Raw genomic sequence first — 19,557 nt, 5'->3', positions numbered from 1 at the left:
ATGTTTCAAGTACTTACAACTTAAGAAATGACTCTTAGTAGTGGTTCGTAGTAGTTCTTCTCTCTTTATAGTAAAAGTGATTTTCAAAACTCTGTGTGTGCTTTTTATTATACAAAAAGTAATCAAACTATTAAACAGTTTTACAATACAAATCTCCCTCCAGAATGTGTAAAGAGATACGTCCAGGGCAGTCCAACATAATTTTTATGGGTTAAATTTTCACTAACTATGATCTGTTTTATTTTGAAATACAAATATTTTTAAAAGCATAAGTTGTAAGCAACTGGAAAATTAGTTTCAAACACATGCAATATATGATTTCCCAAATGTTTAGGATCATAGTGTCATTTCTAAGACTATGAGATTTCATAAACACATTCTACAGCAATTCTTTTTTTTTTTCAGTTTCTGCACAATGGAGGTACTTAGTAAATAAAAAGGCATTTTTCACGCATTACTGTAAATGTAATGCTTTATTGTATTGTCAATGAATATTTTATGGAAAGATTTGTACAAAATGAAAAATTTCCCCTTGGATTATGCATATGTTTCAAGTGCCTGTACAGCTAGAAGTGCTTAATCTCAACTAACCTCTGACATATCTCTTAAAGTAAACTGATATTACATGCAAAGCAAGTCTATTTTTATCTGCTGCATTCAAAACTCTTACTGGTATAACTATGGAGTTAATAGAATTTTCACTGCCTGTTCTGCTTGGTGCAATATTAATTGTTTACCTACCTTTTAACATACAGTAGAATTAAAACTATAGAAGAAAACCTCTTTTTATTAGATTGCTGAAAAAGTTCTCATATTTTGAGATATCTGTTTCTAATTTGTCTTTGGGAAAAGGAATGCCAAATAGTTGCCTTGTTTCCCCCTTCAGACATTCAGAACCTCACCAAACTGCAGTCAAACTGAGATGCACACCCCAGCGTGGGTTTTTTTTTTCCTCGGGATCATAGTCAATAAATTTGATTAGTTCATAAAGCATTCCAAGCCACCAGCCCACAAGCAGGTTGAGCCAATGCCTTCACTCACTCCCTGTTCTTTCTAGACCACCAGGGCTCTAGTTTGTATTTTTAAACCTGGGTTAAATTGTGGCATAACCACAAAGCATTGTATGCTATTAACAGTGGTGTTCCAATGAATGACTGACAAACAAAATCTTAGCACACGAAGCCTACTTTTTCAATGGTAAACACATGTTATTAATGAAACGTTTCTTATGGGCCCAGGCAGTTTGAAGTCTATCTTGACTGACAAGACTGTATTTTGCTATATAGGCTAAACAAACATTTAAAAATAGCTTATTAGAAGAATATGTTGAATTACAAAAGTATAAATTGTGGATCTGGATTTTGAACTAAATATCCCTTCATTCTGGATTATAATGTAGTATTTCCCAAGAATTCAAAGACAGCATATTGATCCTGTCTCTTCCTTAAGAAGATCTGACTGGTGTTAAATTCAATCCCTGGTCCAGCTCACACAGTTATCTTGACCCAAAAGGACTCAGGTCTCACATGAGATACAGCAAGCAAGTGCCTGTTTTCTGTGCAATTCTAAGGTTCAGAATGCAGTTTCTTGGAGAGCTGCTTTTGTTCAGCAGGATGCTAAATAAAGATCAGATGTTATTCATCCTTAACTCTCTCTAAGTTCATGAGGCAGGTGAATATGTTTTTCATGCCTATGCAATATCTTCATAACATCAATAACCCTGGCTACTTAGTATGTAAGCATCCATGAAAAAAGACGGTGAGTCTTTTGTACCATTTTCCAAACTCCTGTTTAACAGAAAAGGATAACAAACCCCAACCCAAGTAAAACAACACTGGCATTGCATTTTAGATGTCTTTGAAACATTCCAGTGTTTTAGACCACCAAACTTGCACTCACGATGGTTATGTTTAGTTTTGATCAAATTGGGCAGCGCTGTCTCAAGCTAGTTTGCATTTGTTTTCTTCAAATTTATTTCAGCCCTGTTGGAGTGACTAGAACACGAGAAAAGTAAAATGTACCGTCAATCTGTGTTGTAGAGTTCTTCCAAAAAAAGCATCAAGTTATGAGAAAATGAGGGGGTAATATCACTAATATCCAAACAGTTTTGAATATAAGATATTTCTAGAAGGCACCAGCACTATTTCTGACAACCACAAATGACCAATTAAAGGAAAAGATATTATCAAAACTATAAAACCATGCTGCAAGTAATGCTTTTCCTTGAATCAGCTGTGTTACTTTTCCCCCACCAAATTGACAAATCAATGACATAGATATAGACTAAGACTAAGCCAAAACAGCTCAAGGGAAATGTTGGAGGAAAAATGTCTAGGATAAGCTATCCACCTCTAGCCATACTTTGCCCCATTCTTTCTCATTTCTTCTCCACAAGAGCCTTATTCTCAGGCACCAAAACCATCTCCTTTTCTATCTTCTATTTGTCCAATTAGCTCACAATATGTGAGCTCTTTTACTAGTGACCCTGGTCCTTAGTGTCTCATATTATCTGGAGGTGTACAGTCAAGAGCGGAGGGGTTCCTGGCACTGTCATTTTGGTGCTCAGAGTCAACTTCCTGCTCTTTGGTGGCTCCTCACACCTGTGACCTGCAAAGCATACTCCCACAACACAGTTCATCTTCTCCTTCCTCACTGAATCATCCCTCCTGACTGTTCCCTGAGTAGTGGATTCACTAATCTAAACATATTGGCAGCCAAAGTGCTAATAATTAACTCAAGCTTTCTTGCGTGCATTTCACAATAGGAGGTTTGGAGAGACAACACCTTAAAGTGTATTAGTGAACTGTACTTGGCAAACCAAGAGGGGGACAATAAAGAACAAAGGAAGGCTTCCAGGTTTCCCCCATGTCCCAGTTTTTGGGTGATTAATTGCATGAATTATCCATTGCATGTTGCCTGCTGCCCACTGAACCTCTTCTACCTCAAACTTTGGTGTCCAGGAAGAAGAGCTTAAATTTATATATGTACAATTTCCTTTCTTAAGGAAAATAAACCAAAACAGGTATTACTCTATAAAGTTTGACTAAGGAAGCTTGATTTATATTTAATTGACTAATGAGTAAATAAAAGGGAAGGATACCTTAGTATATGTATTATGACAGAAAAGTAAAGAATTCTGTAATTATTTAGATAGTGATAGAGAACTAAAACTAAAAAACTTTAAGTGATTAATAATACATAGAATGATGACTAGAACCCAAGTCTTCTCAGGTTTTCAATTTACTGTGCTTATATGATATATACTGTGATACGAACTTTATTATATAATTATATCTTTAAACTTCTTGGGCTGAGGATTTAGGTCAGTGGCATAAATGCCTGCCTGGCAAGCACAAGGTTGTGACTTTGATCCCCAGTACAACCAACAACAAAACTTCTTAACCATATTATTTGTAACATACTTCATGTGCTTATGTTACTGTTAATTCCCTTGCATGCTATACTTTTGAGTGTATATAAGCATATTTTGAATGTGCAAACATAAGTGTGCATATATAATATATATAATGTATAAACACACTTATTGTAGAATATACAATATATAATGTATAACGTGCATATTATGTATGTATACATATTATATATATAAATATAAGTGTGCATATATAATATATAATGTCTGGATAATCAGAGATTTAACTTTAAATATACTTCTAGTCTGTTTTGGATTTAATATTCTTACAAATGGATAAGAAAAAGCTTCTTTGTCATCATCTCAGTGTTAGGGAAGCAGTCACAGAACAATATTAACATCCAGTTTTTGCCTTGGTTTTTAAGTTGATGACTGCTCTTTCATAAGACCAGTGTGTCAAAGATTTAGGATGAGTCTGGAGAAGACACGTGGCCTTCATGCTTCTCACTTTACCTTAAGTTAGGCAATAGCATTACTGTTTCATTCCATGAGCATTCCATGAGACAGACATTGGGGAATAGTGGAATAAGACATTTCCGCTTGGGCCAATGACCATTAGTATTTTTATTTCTGTTTTTGTTTTTTAAATGAAAAAAGAAAAAAACAATGATGCAGAAATTCAAAACAAAGTAACGGACTAACAATTGTTACTATATTGGTTATTGCTATCTTCAAAGTAGTTGCTCAGATTATAAACTATAAGCATGGGAAAATGATCAGTGAAAACACTAACCATTCTTTTTGATGAACTAACAAAGATTAGTATATATAATCTTCTTTCTTTTCTCCTTTCCTCCATCTCAGCTGTTCTTTCCTTTTAAGCAGTTTCTTTCCCTTTAATTTTCATTATATCACTTGTACATTTTGGATCTTATTTATTCTTTTAGTGTTTTACACTAGATGACCATTAGGTTGTTTTTGTTTTCATTTTTGTTTGTTTTGTTTTGTTTGTTACTGGGGATTGAACTCAAGACTTCACGCTTACCATTGAGCTAACTTTCTGGCCTGACCATTAGCTTTTATCAAAGTGTGTGTGTGTGTGTGTGTGTGTGTGTGTGTGTGTGTGTGTGTGTTTAGAGCACACATCTGGATTGTATTTTATAATCACATCTACCATGCTCCAGATAGCAGAATAAAGATGACAGTGCCTTGCTATTTTAGAACTGCCTTCCAAATATAACCCATTTATGGTTATTTCTTTTTTCTGTCTTTTATAAAAGTAAATAGGACTCCTTGGATCTAGAAGAGAAAAGAATCAAAAGACGAAAAGAGCCTGGCATCTGGAATGGCTCACAACTTCAAAGAGGAGTAGTTTATTTTGGCTTTTGGTTACAGTCTCTGTAAACAAGCTTCAATACAGAAAGAGCATGATTGGAAAGGCTTGGATGGAAGAAAGCTGCTCGCATCATGGTGGTCAGGAAACAGAGCGTGAAGGCAGAAGTTTGGAAGGAGATACATCCTTCCAGGTCCTGTCCCCAGTGACCTGTCTCTTCTACCAGACCCCACACCTAACAGCAAGTTAGTTATAAGGCCTCTATGATTCATTCTCCTTCTAAACAAATGAGGTTTGTGGCCTATTTTAGTTATAAACCATAATATCTATTCTCGAATAGGAAAGGAAAGTTCCCATTGACAAATAGTTTGAAAGCCTTTGCATGTATCTCATTTGCCCATGTCTTATTGGCCAAAGCAAATCATATAGCCAAGCTTTGGAGTCAACATGGATAAGAAAGGCATGGTTCATCCAAGATAGTACTGTACGGATCACTGCCTCAGCCTAATGAACGTATTGCCTTAAGGAGCAATTCCATCCATAGTCCATGTGTACTAGGGCAGACAAGCAGGTACTTCCAGAGAGACTGAAGAAAATACCTGGAGATGGCAGGTGAGACATACGGTTTGCTAAAAATTCTTGATAGAAATTACTAGGAAAGAATAAAATAAATTGAGACTAACATAACAGAAGAAAGTTCAATAAAAATGGGAAGAACAGAAGATTTCCATGAATTTTGGTAGTGGCAGGTGTGAGAAGAAATCAGCAGAAAGTACTTGCAATGTCCAGTGGTGGCTGGCTGGACTATGGCAATATCTTCTCCGCAGTGTTTTGTTCTGCATCTGGTTACTGCAGTGACAGGGGCTTTGGAGATTGTACAAGGAGGGACATCATTTGTTTGCTTGGTTCTATTGTATGACCAGTTGCTCCAAGGAACAACTGACTTAGCATATTGGCAAGAAAACAGTTTTTATAGATAATGCTAATTTTCCAAGTTCTTGATATCCTTTTGGTAACACTTATCTGGATAGACCAGTCTAGGGATGTTTACAATGTCTTCCTGACTTGGCAAGAGTCTTGGAAGTGTGAAAGGGTATTTCAGGAATACAATGCTAAGTACCCTGCTTTTCCTCAGGAATGACACTGGAGCTCAGAATTCTAGGAAACAGAGACATATAGTAAATAATTATAATATTTCATGAGAACAATTAGACCTGATGTGAAGAATATGCTATGGGGTTCGTAAAACAGGAATCACTAACTCTGCTTTGCCTGGACATAATGTTAAAACTTTCACAAGTAAAGTAATGTTGATCTTAGGTGTTCATAGATGAATAGAACTTTGGTAGGCACTCCAAGAGCACACAGTGCAGTTGTATGAAATGAGGAAGAACATCCCGTGGAAAGGAAGTAAACAGTGTAAGAAAAAACATAGAAGTCAGAAAAGTCACAGCCTGTGGAAAGTGGTAGAAGTTTTTAGTAAGAAAGTATTAGAAGAGTCATATGTGTATGAAGGACCATGTGATGATAAAAGTCTATGCCAGAAAGATCAGAATTTGTTAAGTAGACAACTGTGGATCATTAAATGTAATTTATCAAGGAACTAGCGATGATAGCTTGCTCAAGTCAGTTTGATTGCTTGGCGGCTGCACAGAGGATTTGCATAGTACACATCTCAGTGCGTCTGCGTGGATCGTAGAAGTGTGTTCTTGGGAATATGTCTGGTCTCTTACACCTTCCACTGCAGGTCTGTCCCCCTATTCTGCTTCCTGGAGGCAATTTGTTTTGATGTTTCTTCCTCAAACCTATCCAACCATGTACTAAGTCTTCTGAAACTGTAAGTTAAAATAAGCCTCTCCAAATTTAAATTGTGGCTGTTAGGTATTGTGTCTCAGTAATGGAGCAGTTGACTAACACACTGGTGATCAGATGACTGGTGACCCTGGGAGACTAACCTGAATTAGACTCTTGGTAGCACAATGAGGTGATATTTGCTGGCACAGGAGTGAAAATAAATCTTGGGAAACACAACTGGGAGTAACACCAAAGTTATTTTCTTAATTTCTGTCTTGATTCAGTGGTGTTTCTGTTTTACACCACCATTCTACAGCGGTGGCACACAGTCAATAGTTTTGAGACTCTTTCTTTAGGTCTGCATCAGCTTTGCAGGGATGACCCAATACAAATGATCCATGCTGCCCTCTGGTACCAGTGGTTGGGCTCTGAAAGACCTCATTTTCTCTCTCATTTTACGGATCACTCTGAGAAACCCAGATAGTGAACAGGGAAGTTCTGTAAGCTTACCTCTGGCTGTCTGTGCCTGACATACTGCATACAAGAGCTTATATGACCTTTCAAGGCCTTACAGGCACGGCAGGGCTATTGTCTGTCCATAGTTTCTGGTGACATGGCTCAGAAGACTCAAAGGCTGGAGGTGATTTGATGGCCGTGAGCTGAAATCATGTGCAGTTTTATCCACTCTTGCTCAGAGCATGACAGTCTCAGTGCACTGAAAATTCTTACAAGGCCATTCCTGGAACTAAGAACCCATGTGCTAAAAAATAGGGTAGAACATTCATTCTTTGCCTTTCATGGCCCACTCCATACATCCTGGAGAACTGCTTCTGCTGTCGTTTGAAGAAATTAAAAGTATACACAGATTCAAGTTGAGCAACATAGACTCTCAATCCTTAATAGGGGAAGTGTGGTAGAAACAGAAGCCACATTTTGCAACCATCAAACTTTCTCTCATGGCTTATCTGTGATATTTTCTTCCCCTCTCAGCCTAAAGATTTTGTTTGACCTTAGTCAGAAGCTCAGGGTGGAGTAAGAAATAAGGGATGAGGAATATTTACTCTGACTCATGATGTCCTTTGCAAAATATTTTATCCATGTCATGAGTTCTTTCCATTTATTGAGAGTCTGAGTGTTTTTGAAGCTCAAAGACCAGAAAGAAGCCTTTTATTGTCACATTCCTTCCCTGAGGTTAAAAAGTTCTACCGAAATGCCTAATTACCTGAAGGGTGGAGGAGCAAATAGATAAAGACTGTGTGTGTGGTGGGGTGAGGGGACAGTTCTTACCATATTATTTTATATATTTAATGCTTAAGTTAACAGGCAACAAAAATACCGTTGCTCTATTTTGATAATTTTGGTAAATGGCCTTACTATTCCTGTTTGAAATGACTCTCTCTCTCTCTCTCTCTCTCTCTCTCTCTCTCTCTCTCTCTCTGTCTCTCTCTCTCTCTCTCTCTCTCTCTCTCTCTCTCTCTCTCTCTCATTTCTTACTCTCTCCCCTCCCTTTCCCTTCATTATTGTTACAGTTGTCTCAATTTAATGAACTTGGAAAGCTGGGAAAATTCCAGTAATGCCACGTTCTGAAAACCTTGAAATGCAGCAATGTGATCCTGCAAGCTGACACCAGAATCTGTACTTCGGTGTTGTCCCTTCCTCATGTGGTCAAGTAGTTCAGCTTTTCATTGTCTCCACTGCATAAGAAATAGAAACCTATGTAGCCCAAAGTTAGTTACCCAAGAATATAAACCCTCGGAATTCCCCAGAAAGCTGCACTCACTAGCAAGCTAAGAAGAATTTGCAGTAACCTCTTCCTAGGATCTTTCAAGTCAGGAGCAAAAGCTTCTCCAGAGAGATGCTACACTAATATTTACCACGACCGATATTGTTAGTGGTTAATCAGGCATGAATTATTGATTTGTAAGCCACCTCTCTACTTATAAATGCAGTTGTTTATTTTTGTTTATACTTCGTTTGTGCGTTATGTCTACACCTATTTCCGTATCAGTCGTAGCAATAGGAGAGCCTGAATTTTATCAATGAATTCTACTTGAACAATAGGGGCCATGGAATTAGCATCTGGAGTACTGAGCTGCACAGCATAGGGGTAAATAGATGGAATTCTGTGGAGAAATACATGAGTAAATATGCAATAGTTAGACCTATTACTGACCCAAAAAAAAATCAAAAAGGAAAAGTAGATATGCATAGCCAAATGATCAGGATAAATGGTGAATGTATAATATTAATTCGAAAGGTGACCAGATATTGGTTCAAGGATTCAAAGATCAAGTGAGCCGTGAGTACTGCTGAGTAAATTCTATATAACATTCAGGGAAGCCACTAGAGACAGTGAAATGACCAAAGAACTGTCTGAAATACTTGTAAGGAAGGGAAATCAGCTTCCCTAGTAGATTGTCAGTAAAATCCAGACTCTAAGGAGTTGATGCCTCATGGGTCCTGTATCAACAAAGAAGGAACAATTGCAGCTGGTTTGAAAGATAAATTCACACTTATCTGATGGAAGCATGCTGATGGCTGCACGCTTAAATCCCTTGTTAGACAATTTGGATATACAGGGACCGGCAAACTAATTAATAGACAAATGGCCTTTGAGAATTTACCATGAGCTTTTGTATATTTAAGGCACTGTTTTCTGCTTCAGAGCTGAATGGACCTTTGAAATCCTCAAACCTACTGGTCAGTATGAACAGTGAATGTGAGGAGTCTATTGCTTAGGAACCATTTTTCTTACAAGCTGCAACAGGAGCTTGAATAAAATCCAGCTAGACTCAGCTTCTAAACAAGGATGAAATTCAGCTTTACAAAGCTTTCTTGCAAGCCCCAAAGAGCTTATTTATACATTTTTAACCTTTGCCTTTAAAAGAAACATCAGTCTATAATTTCAAAAAATGCTGAGTTGAATACTCAGCAAAAGCAAACTTAAACTGCTTCAAAAGTTTTCCTCCTCTGGCACCAGAGCCAGGGTGACAGTCCAGCAAACAAAGCACCGCACTGCAAGACAGAAAACCTGAGAAGTCTGCCCTGCCTGTGCATTAAGGAGGCCTTCAACTTGGAAAAGTCACTTCACTTTTGTAATCCAGAAGATGCTAACGCACTAAAATATGATAATTGTTATTTTCATCTGATTTTAAGGTGGAAGGATTTCAGTACAATTAAGCCATTTTTCTGCAGTCAAATACTGAGTCAGTAGTTTAGGCATGGCCTACGTGGTCCTTGACTCCTAAACCAGGACTGTTTCCTCTAGAGCTTTCCAGAATGTACTGGTAAATCTGGCTGTGTCTAATGAAAGGTCAGTGCCACCCACGGAGAAGCACCTGCAACTCTGAAGTTCCCACAAGTATTCCTAACATTCAGGTAGGTGGAGCCAATGCATCCCACCTGCCAAGCATCTCTAAAGCAGAGTCTACAAGCAGGAACAGGACAGAAGGAATGATCTCTTGCCTTACACAAATGTCTGTTCAAACCCAGAATATGCTCAGTGGAACATCACTTGGATCAGTGGATTAAAAGCGTTAGTTGAAATGATCTTGCTAATTTGCATTACAACGTAAGCAAAAGCCTCATGGCGATGGAGATGGTTCTTTGCAAAGATAAGTCTGATCATGTCTAGACTTCTAAAAGAAGGTTCAGAGACAGGAGAGGAAATCGTAACACACACACAAAAAAACAGCATAAACAAAGTGCTGTGCTCAGTCAGTGATAACAAAGAGCAAACTGGCACATAGACCTAGCAGGCCTAGGACAGTTTCTTCCACAGCAATTTATGGCTGATGTTACTGGGGCCATGTAAAGCGCATCTCCTGTCCTAAGAAGAATTGAGTTATACCAAGAAGCTCATGTAAAAATGTGACAAGCATTTCTTTCTTTCTTTCTTTCTTTCTTTCTTTCTTTCTTTCTTTCTTTCTTTCTTTCTATTTTTTTGCACGTAGAATATATATATTTTATACTGCTTGTACTGTTGAGAGAGATACATCACCCAGGATTAGGACAGTCCTCTTTTTCATTCAGTTAGTGGCTGCTCAGCCTATTAAGTTCTTACAGACACCGACTGTGATTGTGCTGGCCAGTTTGAGTGTGCTACCCAGGCAGGTCCTGCTAAGATCGTCAGACCCTGTCTGTGTCTTGCCCCTGTCTCTCTCCTTTCCACACATCCCGGGGTCACCTGACCTCTCTGCCAGGCCCACTGTTGCTTCTTCAGAAGTTTTGTTTGCTTGTGGTTTTTATTTTTTTTTAAATATTATTTATTAGAAACAAAAACAGAACAAAACCAAATAAAAGCCCAGCTCAGAGCTGTACTTCAATTCATCCCACCCTGGTGCTGGTCTCTTTGCCACAGCCAAAGAATGAGTTTCAGCCTCAAGTCCTGGATATGGAATCTAGATGGTTTTGCTTACCTAAAATTCCAGAACTTTCTGTTTTTCTCCAGTCAGTCTCCCTCTCCTAGTATTTGAGGATATGAACAGAAACCAAAAAAGTCTATGTCTTAGTCTTTACTTTGTGTTTGTTAGCTGAATGACACTTGGCAGATTTGTTGCAATGTCATATTTGCTCATCTTAAAAACAAAGCTAATAAAAATACTTATTTTAGAGGATTAAATGAGGTAGCTCACGTGTTCATTAGCTTTCTGTTACAAAACCAGTATCTTAGACAATGAGCTTAGAAAGAGAAAAGGTTTATTTTGGTTCAGTTTTGGAAATTTTAATCTATTATCGGTGCCTCATGGCTGTTAAGCCTCTGGGCATGAGTGTGAAGACAGCAGCACGTCATGGCAGAAGGATGCAGCATAGCAGACCATTCATCTCATGGTTGGAATGTGAAAAGAGAGAGAAGGAGCCACTGAAGCCCTGCTAGTCCCTTCAAGAGCATGCTTCCGATGATGTAAGAACTCCCACTGTCTCTTAAATATTCCACCACTTCCTATAGAGCTAGGGGCTGGGAACTAAACCATTACACGCCAGCCTTTGGGAAAACTTATCCCAAACATAGCAGTCCTGTAGGCTTAGTACAGATACAGGAAGATATACTTATGTTGTTAAATATACTTAAGCTGTACATAGGATCATAAAATATACAGAAGTTTAGCACACTGCTCACTGATTTATTTATATATGAATTTTTCTTCCAAAATGTGTTTTTTTTTAAAGTCAGGGACTGTTTAAAGAATTTCATAACTCTTTCAAAACTGAGCCAAATGTAGAGTACCATGGTAGAACTTAATCATTTTATTGGATTTGAAGTCAGCACAAGGTATAAAATATCCTATTACTAGAGCTCAGATGGAAATTCGACTTGTGTGTTTTGATGTGTAAATACACAGAATGAGTTAATCTTCAGAAAGGAGAAATTATTAGCATACGAAATGTGGGGCACTGTTACAGGTGTAATGTCACTGTCCCAGGGCATGTGCTGCAAAACAGAACTGGGCCATAATTCGACGTTCAGTAGCTCTCTGTGGAGGACTTTATGCTGAGTACAGCTAATGTGCTCAGAGAGATGTACCCAGTTTGCAAAGAAGATATCCTTCAATATGACCCATGAAAAACATTGTTTCTGACTCCTATATTTAGACTATACAGCAACTGTAAAAATTGAACAGACATAACTTTTCTCTGTCAGACACTTGAAAAACAAAGCAAAACAAAACAAAACAGCTAATAGACCCAAACTGGAAGGTCAAGGCAGGAAGATCACAAGTTTGAGCCTGTCCCATGCCACTCAGCAAGTCCCTGTCCTCAAATAAAATATATAAAATGGGCTAGGACTGTAGTTTAGTGTGGAGGCCCTAGGCTCAACCACCAGTACTGAAAAAGGAACAACCAAAACTAAATGAAACCAAACCAAACCCAAACTAAAGAGAAGCTACCAAGAAAGATGTTTCTCACAAATAAAATAGGGTAGTGTCATGATTTATGTTGGTGGCCCCCAGGTCTCATTCGTTTACGTTATGCATCTGTGATTGGTTCACTGTCTAGTGCTTAGATTGATGGTATCAGCGCTACACCCACATAGGGGTGGAGCCAGGATGTAATGTAATAGTAGGAAGAAGATGTGTCTCACTCTTTTGCCTGTTTCTGCCTTACTGTTTGCAGCTGCCATGAACCGCAGCCCCTCAATGCCACCCTGCCTTGGAGCTAACTGAGTATGGACTGAAACCTCCAAAAAAAAAAAAAAAAACTGTAAGAAATAAACCTTTCCTTCCCCAACTTTGGGCTTTAGGTATTTTGTCTCAGCAATAGTGAAAAGTAACTAAGACAGAATTTGGTACTGAGGAGTGGGGTCATTTGCTGTGACTATACCTGACCATGTTTTTCAAGAGGCTTTGGAAATAGCTTGTGGGCAGAGTTTGGAAAGGTTCAGACATGTCACCTGGATGCATAGAGCTGGACAGCTTAGGCTGCTCTATAGAAGAGATTCTGGTCAAAGCTCAGGAAACCAGAAGGCTGATAGAAAGCCTCATGGTAAAGACCAGACTTGGGAGGTTTCTGCTGGGAAGAAGGACTACTGTATTGGTTGTTGGACTCCCCATGATGTGTGTTATGCCTTGGCAGAAAGTTTATCTGCATTTTTCTCATGCCCAGAGACTTTGCCTGAGACTGAGACAAAGGGCAATGGACTAATTACTCTGGAAAAGGAAATTTCAAAGCAGTTGAATGTTGGGGCTGTGACATGGCTATTGTTGGGGGCTTTTAGCCAGCTTTATGTTGCAAATCAAGAGCAAAGAGCCCACCAGGATACTTTGCAATACTGTAAGTTTGGCCAGAAGGGAAATTTCAGGAATGCTGTGGATTGTAAAGACAGAGTTGAGACTTTGATTGCTGAGGAGAAACAGAAAAATAAAAGAATTTGTTCAGTGGGGAAAGCTGCAGAGCACCATGCTCTAGAATGGCAACAGAGGCCACGTGAGGTTCTAGAATGGTGGCAACATAGAGAAGCTTTTCTTCACAATCAGGTTCACAGAGAACAACGATTCAGGCAATTGACCCCTACAGCCAAGAGAGAGAAAAGCCTGGCTACTGCTCCAGCTAGCAGCAAACCTTGGCGGCATCCACATGGTGCTGATTTTAGATGCAAGAAACATGTACAAATTCTGAGGGTAAGACAGTTCCACCTCGATTGCAAAGGGCCTCTCAGTGTGCCCCTGAGAGGGCAATTTGTGAAGATGTAAGGGTGAAGCCGAAGGTGTAGTGGAGACCCCAGAATTTTGGAAAAGCCAGGAACGTGGATGATCCAAGGAAAGCTGCAAAAAGCAAGCAGAGAGGATTTAAGAGAAAAGCTGCAGGAGCTGAAATTCCTGGAAGTATCATGGGGGTGGAATCACCCAAGCCTTTTAGAGCTTGTAACCAGATTGCTTCAGATGCTGAGCATGAAACTCTAGGACTTAATGTTTGCCCTGCTGGATGTTGGACTTGCTTTGTTCCTAACACTTTATATTCCCCTGTTTGTAACTTTTGGAATGGTAATGTTTATCTTGTGCCTTTGCATTTTAGAAATGTTTAACTTTGTTTCATTTGTACAGGGGGTTACAGTAAAGAGTTTGTCATAGATCTTGGAGGAGATTTGGGACTTGGACTTTTCAGCAATGCTGAAAATAAGGACTTTGGAAACTCTTGGAGATGGACTAAATGTGTTTTGTATAAATGATGCACATTAGTCCTGGGGGTCAGGGGTGGAATGTCATGGTTTATGTTGGTGGCCCCCAGGCCTCATATGTTTACATTACGTATCTGTGATTTGTTCATTGTCTAGTGCTTGGATAGATGGTGTCAGTGCTCCACCCACATAGAGGTGGAGCCAGGATGTAATGTAATGGCAAGAAGAAAGTGTGTCTTGCTCTTTTGCCAGTTTCTGTCTTGCTGTTTGCAGCTGCCATGAACAGCAGCCCCTCCATGCCACCCTGCCTTGGAGCCAACTGAGTATGGACTGAAACCTCAAAAAAAAAAAAAAAAAACCTGTAAAAAATAAACTTTTCTTTCCCCAACTTTGGTCATTAGGTATTTTGTCTCAGTGAGGAGTAAAAAGTAACTAAGACAGGTAGTGAAAATGGTACACATCAACAAGCGCCAACACAAAAGAAATGTTTTGGTATTTATGAGGGGAGTGTTTTATTTTTCATTTACACACAGCATGATTAATAAGTGCAGATTTATAAATTCTTTTATCAATGAATCATGACAGATTTGAAATATATGGATTATATTTCTTAGTGTTGAAATTCAAAAGGCAGGAAAATTTTCCAACAATAATTTCAATTCTTACTGATTTGGAGATTTATACTGATATTTTTCCTCAATTGCAGGTAAGTATCCATGTATGTGTGTTTATTCTAGTCTACACTAAATTAATCTTCATGGTCTGTACTGATTAGCTGGTGATATAATCAAAGAAAGGAAAGGAAAAACTGCTAAGCATCTTCTACATTTTGTTATCAGCACTTTGAGGGACTGAATTTGTTGATCACCTCAAAAATGATCGTAATTAGTATGCGTTCTTTGAAGTTGAAATTTGTTGATGATATTTAAGGAATATTGTAAATTCTACAGGAGGAAATATTTCGCTCTTTCATGTCTTATTGTATGGATAAAGCAGCAAGCCATTTTAACCACCACAGGCTTTACTGCTAATTAGGAAAGCTAAAAAGTGGTTTCCTCTGTGCTTTTCTTTATTTTGATTTTTTTCCTCCTATTATTTTCCATGTGTCCACCCAGCCATATTTTGAGGTAATTTTATATTGTATTTATTCCAAGGAACATTATGCAATCTCTAAAATCAAGTTAAAGGCATAACTTCTAGCTTTTAAGTAAAAAAAAAATTGTTATTTTTGTATAAAACAAAAGTTTAACAGAACCAATGTCTGCTTTGGAATATTGAAACTGGTTACCCAAATGCAGTTTTTGACACATGGTTCTTTCAAACTGATGTGCTGTGTGGGGTTGAAAAGTGTTGGTATCATGCCCAGGCAATATTTACTGTCATGAAGGAAGCAAGGTGGCCAGTTTCTTGGTAAAGGGTGAGATATATATTGCCCGAGTGGCTCCAAGATCATTTGTATGTTGCTGTGTGTACTGTTGCTTGTATCCAAAATCATTTTTCCTTTCAAGGCTTTGTAGGATTTTATATGTTATCTTATTTTTACCCAGTCATGTTTCCTTCTAACTCAGTCTTCTCACTGCAGGATAGAGCTCTATATAATGAGGGTTAGCTTGACAGCCTTTTTATCACTAGATTGTTTTGAAGAGGAATGCTGACATCAGTAATAGTTCAAACGTCTCAGCCTACCCCTTCCTCACTTCTCCTTGACCCCTCTTTTCTTTATTGGATAGGATATCAAATAGTTAACGTGTTTTAATTAGGAAAAGAACTATTTAAAGCCTACACATATGAAGATTTTTCCTTTCTTGTCTTCTCTCTCTAAATAATGGAGCAATACTGGCTACTGCTGTTACACATTTTCACAAGGCCTAGAGCTAGAATGATGTGGTACTAAATGAAAAAATCCCATTGCCTGCACCTTCTCAGCCATATTCTCTATTGTAGTTCTAGTGTAAGTTAGCACTTTCCAACTAACAGGCTCATCATTCAGATGTTCATAATTCAGGGAAAAGGGGTGTTACTTATTGGGCATACTCTAATCACAGCAACTACCACAATCCAAATTTTCAGTCATTACTCTGATTTTTTTAGGACAATGAGATCTCCTTTCTAAGTCTCCAATTGACAGTCTCAGTTTGGAATCTTCAGTGAGAATGAAGTGTTGCTTTTTTGCTTCCCACAATTTTCCTTAGGTGTCTTTTTAATAGCTGCATAATAGCTTCACTTTACAACGACTTCTCATTGCTTAGTCAGAGTTTAGGCCTTTTAAAAATTCTGGTTCTGCCAACACAAAATTTCTCAAAGAACTAAAATTTAAACTATTTATATATTGCCAAAATATGTGTGCTGTTAAAATCCTATAACTGATGACATACATTTACACTTAGGGAAATTAATTTAGGACGAGCGTGGCAAAGGCTTGTGAAGTAAATGAGTTACAATCAAAGCCTTGTGGACCCTTAATGTGTGATGTTAGATATGTAACTCTTCAGGATGTGATAACCTCATGGCGCCTTCAGAAAAATGACATCGGCTTTGCCTGTCTTGTAAGACTGTGACATTTACATGATGTGAAAATTAAATAAAAAGTAAAGCACTGCACAGCTTTCTTTGTCTGATTAGACCTTGATCACATAAAGATGTGACCGTCATTTACTTTTCACATTCAGAACACTTATTTTGTGGGTATCTGCCATCATTTTGACTTCTTTTACGTCTACTTAAGAAACTGAGTTGGTCCCTTTCTTCCAGACTATTTTAGCCTGGGTGTTCCAGAGAGCAGGACCTTTTAAGTTTATTAAAACTTAAAGACCTCAGAGTTTATTTATTTAAGCAATGACCTCAGGAAGCAGCTTAAGAAATAGGCAGAATGAAAAAGGAAAGTCAGTGCAAAGAAGAGTTAGCCACTATTTTTGGACAATGAATCCTAAAAAGCTAAAGGAGCATTTGAGGATACTGTCAGTGCATCTCAGAACTGTCTTCTGATAAAAAGTGACAGCATTTATCTGTCACTTCTTGATCTGCTACTAGCAATCCCCTGCCAAATAACTGCTCTTGTCTTCCAGATCACATATGCCCGGATGCTTAGCAGTCCTGACACTGTGCCAGACAACACGCTAGAAAAGGTCCAGTGCGGACTAGTGAGAGGCACTGATAGTCTGCAACCGAGTGATGATGTAACAAACTGGACTGTCATCCTGATCAGCTCAGAGATACCAACAGGATCAATGTTTGGGCAGGACACAGAGGCGTGACTGTGGATACAATATCTGGCCCCTGGCCCTTTCTTCTTTTGCACTGTTCTGCTATTTTACTTCCTTGCCTCCATGAAGTGAGCAGCTTTGCTCCATCATGTTCTTCTGCATTAATCTTTTCTGACTTAGAACCAGATGATCTATCATGAACCAAATTAAACCTCTCTGCTTTAGTTGTGGATGTCATTTATTTTGTCCTAGCCACAGTAAAGCCAACTAATATAGAGATTGTGGAAGAGCACATGGGATTAGAAACTACACAGCAGATGCCGTAAGGAGGGAAAGGGGACTGAAGTCACACAAAAGGGACAGGAACTCAGACATCTGACACTGGGGATCCTTAGGCTGTTTTCTCCCTTTGCACCTCATACCATTTCTCAGTAATCACGTGTCTTCTTAAGGTTGAAATTATTATCCGTGAGCTTTTAACCCCCAAATTTGTATCTTTGGCTCAGATCACATTTCAGAATTCCATAGTCCTTGTCTCTGTGTTCTACATAGAATCAACTTTAGAAAATATTAGAAACATGCATGCAGTTTTCATGTAAACCTAAATCCTATTGGAGTAAGAATTTCTGGTGTGCCATTGCACAGGGAGTGACTAGGGATAACAACTACATACTAAACCTTTCAAAAAGGTAGAAGAAAGTATTTTCAAAGTTTTCAAAATAAGAAAATGATAAATATTTGAGGACATAGATACGTTTAACCTGATTCCAAGATTACACAATGTTTATATGTATTGAAACATCACATGATATTGCATTAATATATAGAATTTTTTGTTGGTTTGCTTAAAATTAATTCAATTTAAATAAATTGTGAAAGCTGGAACTCTTGACTTTTCCTACAAATCTGTCCCTGGGCTAGTCTTCATCAGCTTGGTAAATGTACCTACACTTGCTTAAGAAAATATGTTACTTATCAATTGCTATGTAACAAATTACAGTAAAGCCTAGTGGCTTAAAATAAAGATTTATTATCTCACAGCTGTGGCAGACAAAGAGTTTGGAAGCAGACTATTGATTGGAAGGTTTCAGGCAAGAAGCTGGAGCTGAAGTCCTCTGAAGACTTGAGGAAGGCTGGAGGATTTGGCTTCCAAGTTGGTTGTTCACAGGGATTTTCCCCAGAGATCTTAGCCCCCTCCCCACCCTCTAGAATGGTTGGCAGGAATTTTAGTGATCTGCCACAATGGTTGCTTTCTTGGGTTGCTTTTCCCACAGAAAGCCATACCAGAGGAAGTAGGGCAGACGCTACGCTGATTTTATAATCTTGCGTTGGGAGCCATGTGTTGTCACTTCTGCCATTTTCTGCCGCCCACACATACCAACTCTGTCGGGGGATTGCACAGGATGTGAGCAACATGAGGGCGATCACAGGGAAGCTCCCCATCACTGAAAGCAGCCCCAGAGTAATCTTATCAGATATATCGTCTCATCAAGTCCTGTTGATTTATCTTCAAAATATTTCTCAAATATATCTTCGCTTTTGTGTGCTTTTAATCAAATTCTTATCTTGCTTTAACAATAGCTGTCAAGTTGGATTTCCTTGTCTTTATTGTTGCTTCCATCTAATTCATTCATCAGAAAATAGCCAAAATAATATTACATATGTCACCGTTAAGGTTTTCACTCATCTATTACCCTTAGAAGAAACATAAAACTCTTAGTAAGGCCTTGGTGACCTCCTGGCTCCGATCCTCACCCACGTCCTTGACTTCCTCTGTTACTGCTCTCCTCCGCCTCCCCACACCCATCACCCTACTCACCAGTCATCTTCATGCCTATTCTTTTTTCTTTGTGCAACCTTGATAAATCTTCAAGTACTAGATTACATCTTTCAGAAGATCCTTCCTAGCTCTCCAGTTTAAATTGTGCCCTACCCTTTTATTCTCTAGTCCTATGTATAACACAAGTAGTTATCATTAGAAATGTTACCATGTGTTTGTTTGGTTTTTGTCTCAGTGGCAGAGACCAGCTCTACTTTGCTTATATAAACCTATCCATGGACATACACTATACCTACCATCACATAGTTACCAATTAAATGGCTGCTGAATAAATGAATGCTGTACCAAAGAAAATCTTTCTGTTGTCATCATCTAAACTTAACTGTGTCAAAAATTCCCACAAGTTATGAATGACTTTTTATCATAGAATGAGCAGGAAGAATTCTACTAAAGGAAATA

The 19,557-nt window shown here is 38.4% G+C and overlaps 1 protein-coding gene across 2 annotated transcripts; it reads left to right on the top strand.

Annotated features, from left to right (window-relative positions):
• The first annotated feature begins 8,078 nt into the window (after positions 1-8,078).
• On the top strand, positions 8,079-17,659 carry LOC134478699 (uncharacterized). Of its 2 annotated transcripts, XM_063260822.1 has the most exons (3): positions 8,079-11,403; positions 12,615-13,618; positions 17,181-17,659. In XM_063260822.1, the coding sequence occupies exons 2-3, from the start codon at positions 12,896-12,898 to the stop codon at positions 17,367-17,369; spliced, it is 912 nt and encodes a 303-aa protein (XP_063116892.1). In that variant the 5' UTR covers positions 8,079-11,403; positions 12,615-12,895; the 3' UTR covers positions 17,370-17,659. The 2 variants fall into 2 exon arrangements, with proteins under 2 accessions (XP_063116892.1, XP_063116893.1); XM_063260823.1 differs by having other exon boundaries at positions 8,079-13,618.
• The last annotated feature ends 1,898 nt before the right edge of the window (positions 17,660-19,557 follow it).

This window comes from Cavia porcellus, unplaced genomic scaffold (genome assembly GCF_034190915.1).
Source record: "Cavia porcellus strain 051 isolate PalLab524CR breed Dunkin Hartley unplaced genomic scaffold, mCavPor4.1 scaffold_14, whole genome shotgun sequence".
NCBI lineage: Eukaryota > Metazoa > Chordata > Mammalia > Rodentia > Caviidae > Cavia > Cavia porcellus.
This window is presented reverse-complemented; position numbering and strand designations above follow the sequence as displayed.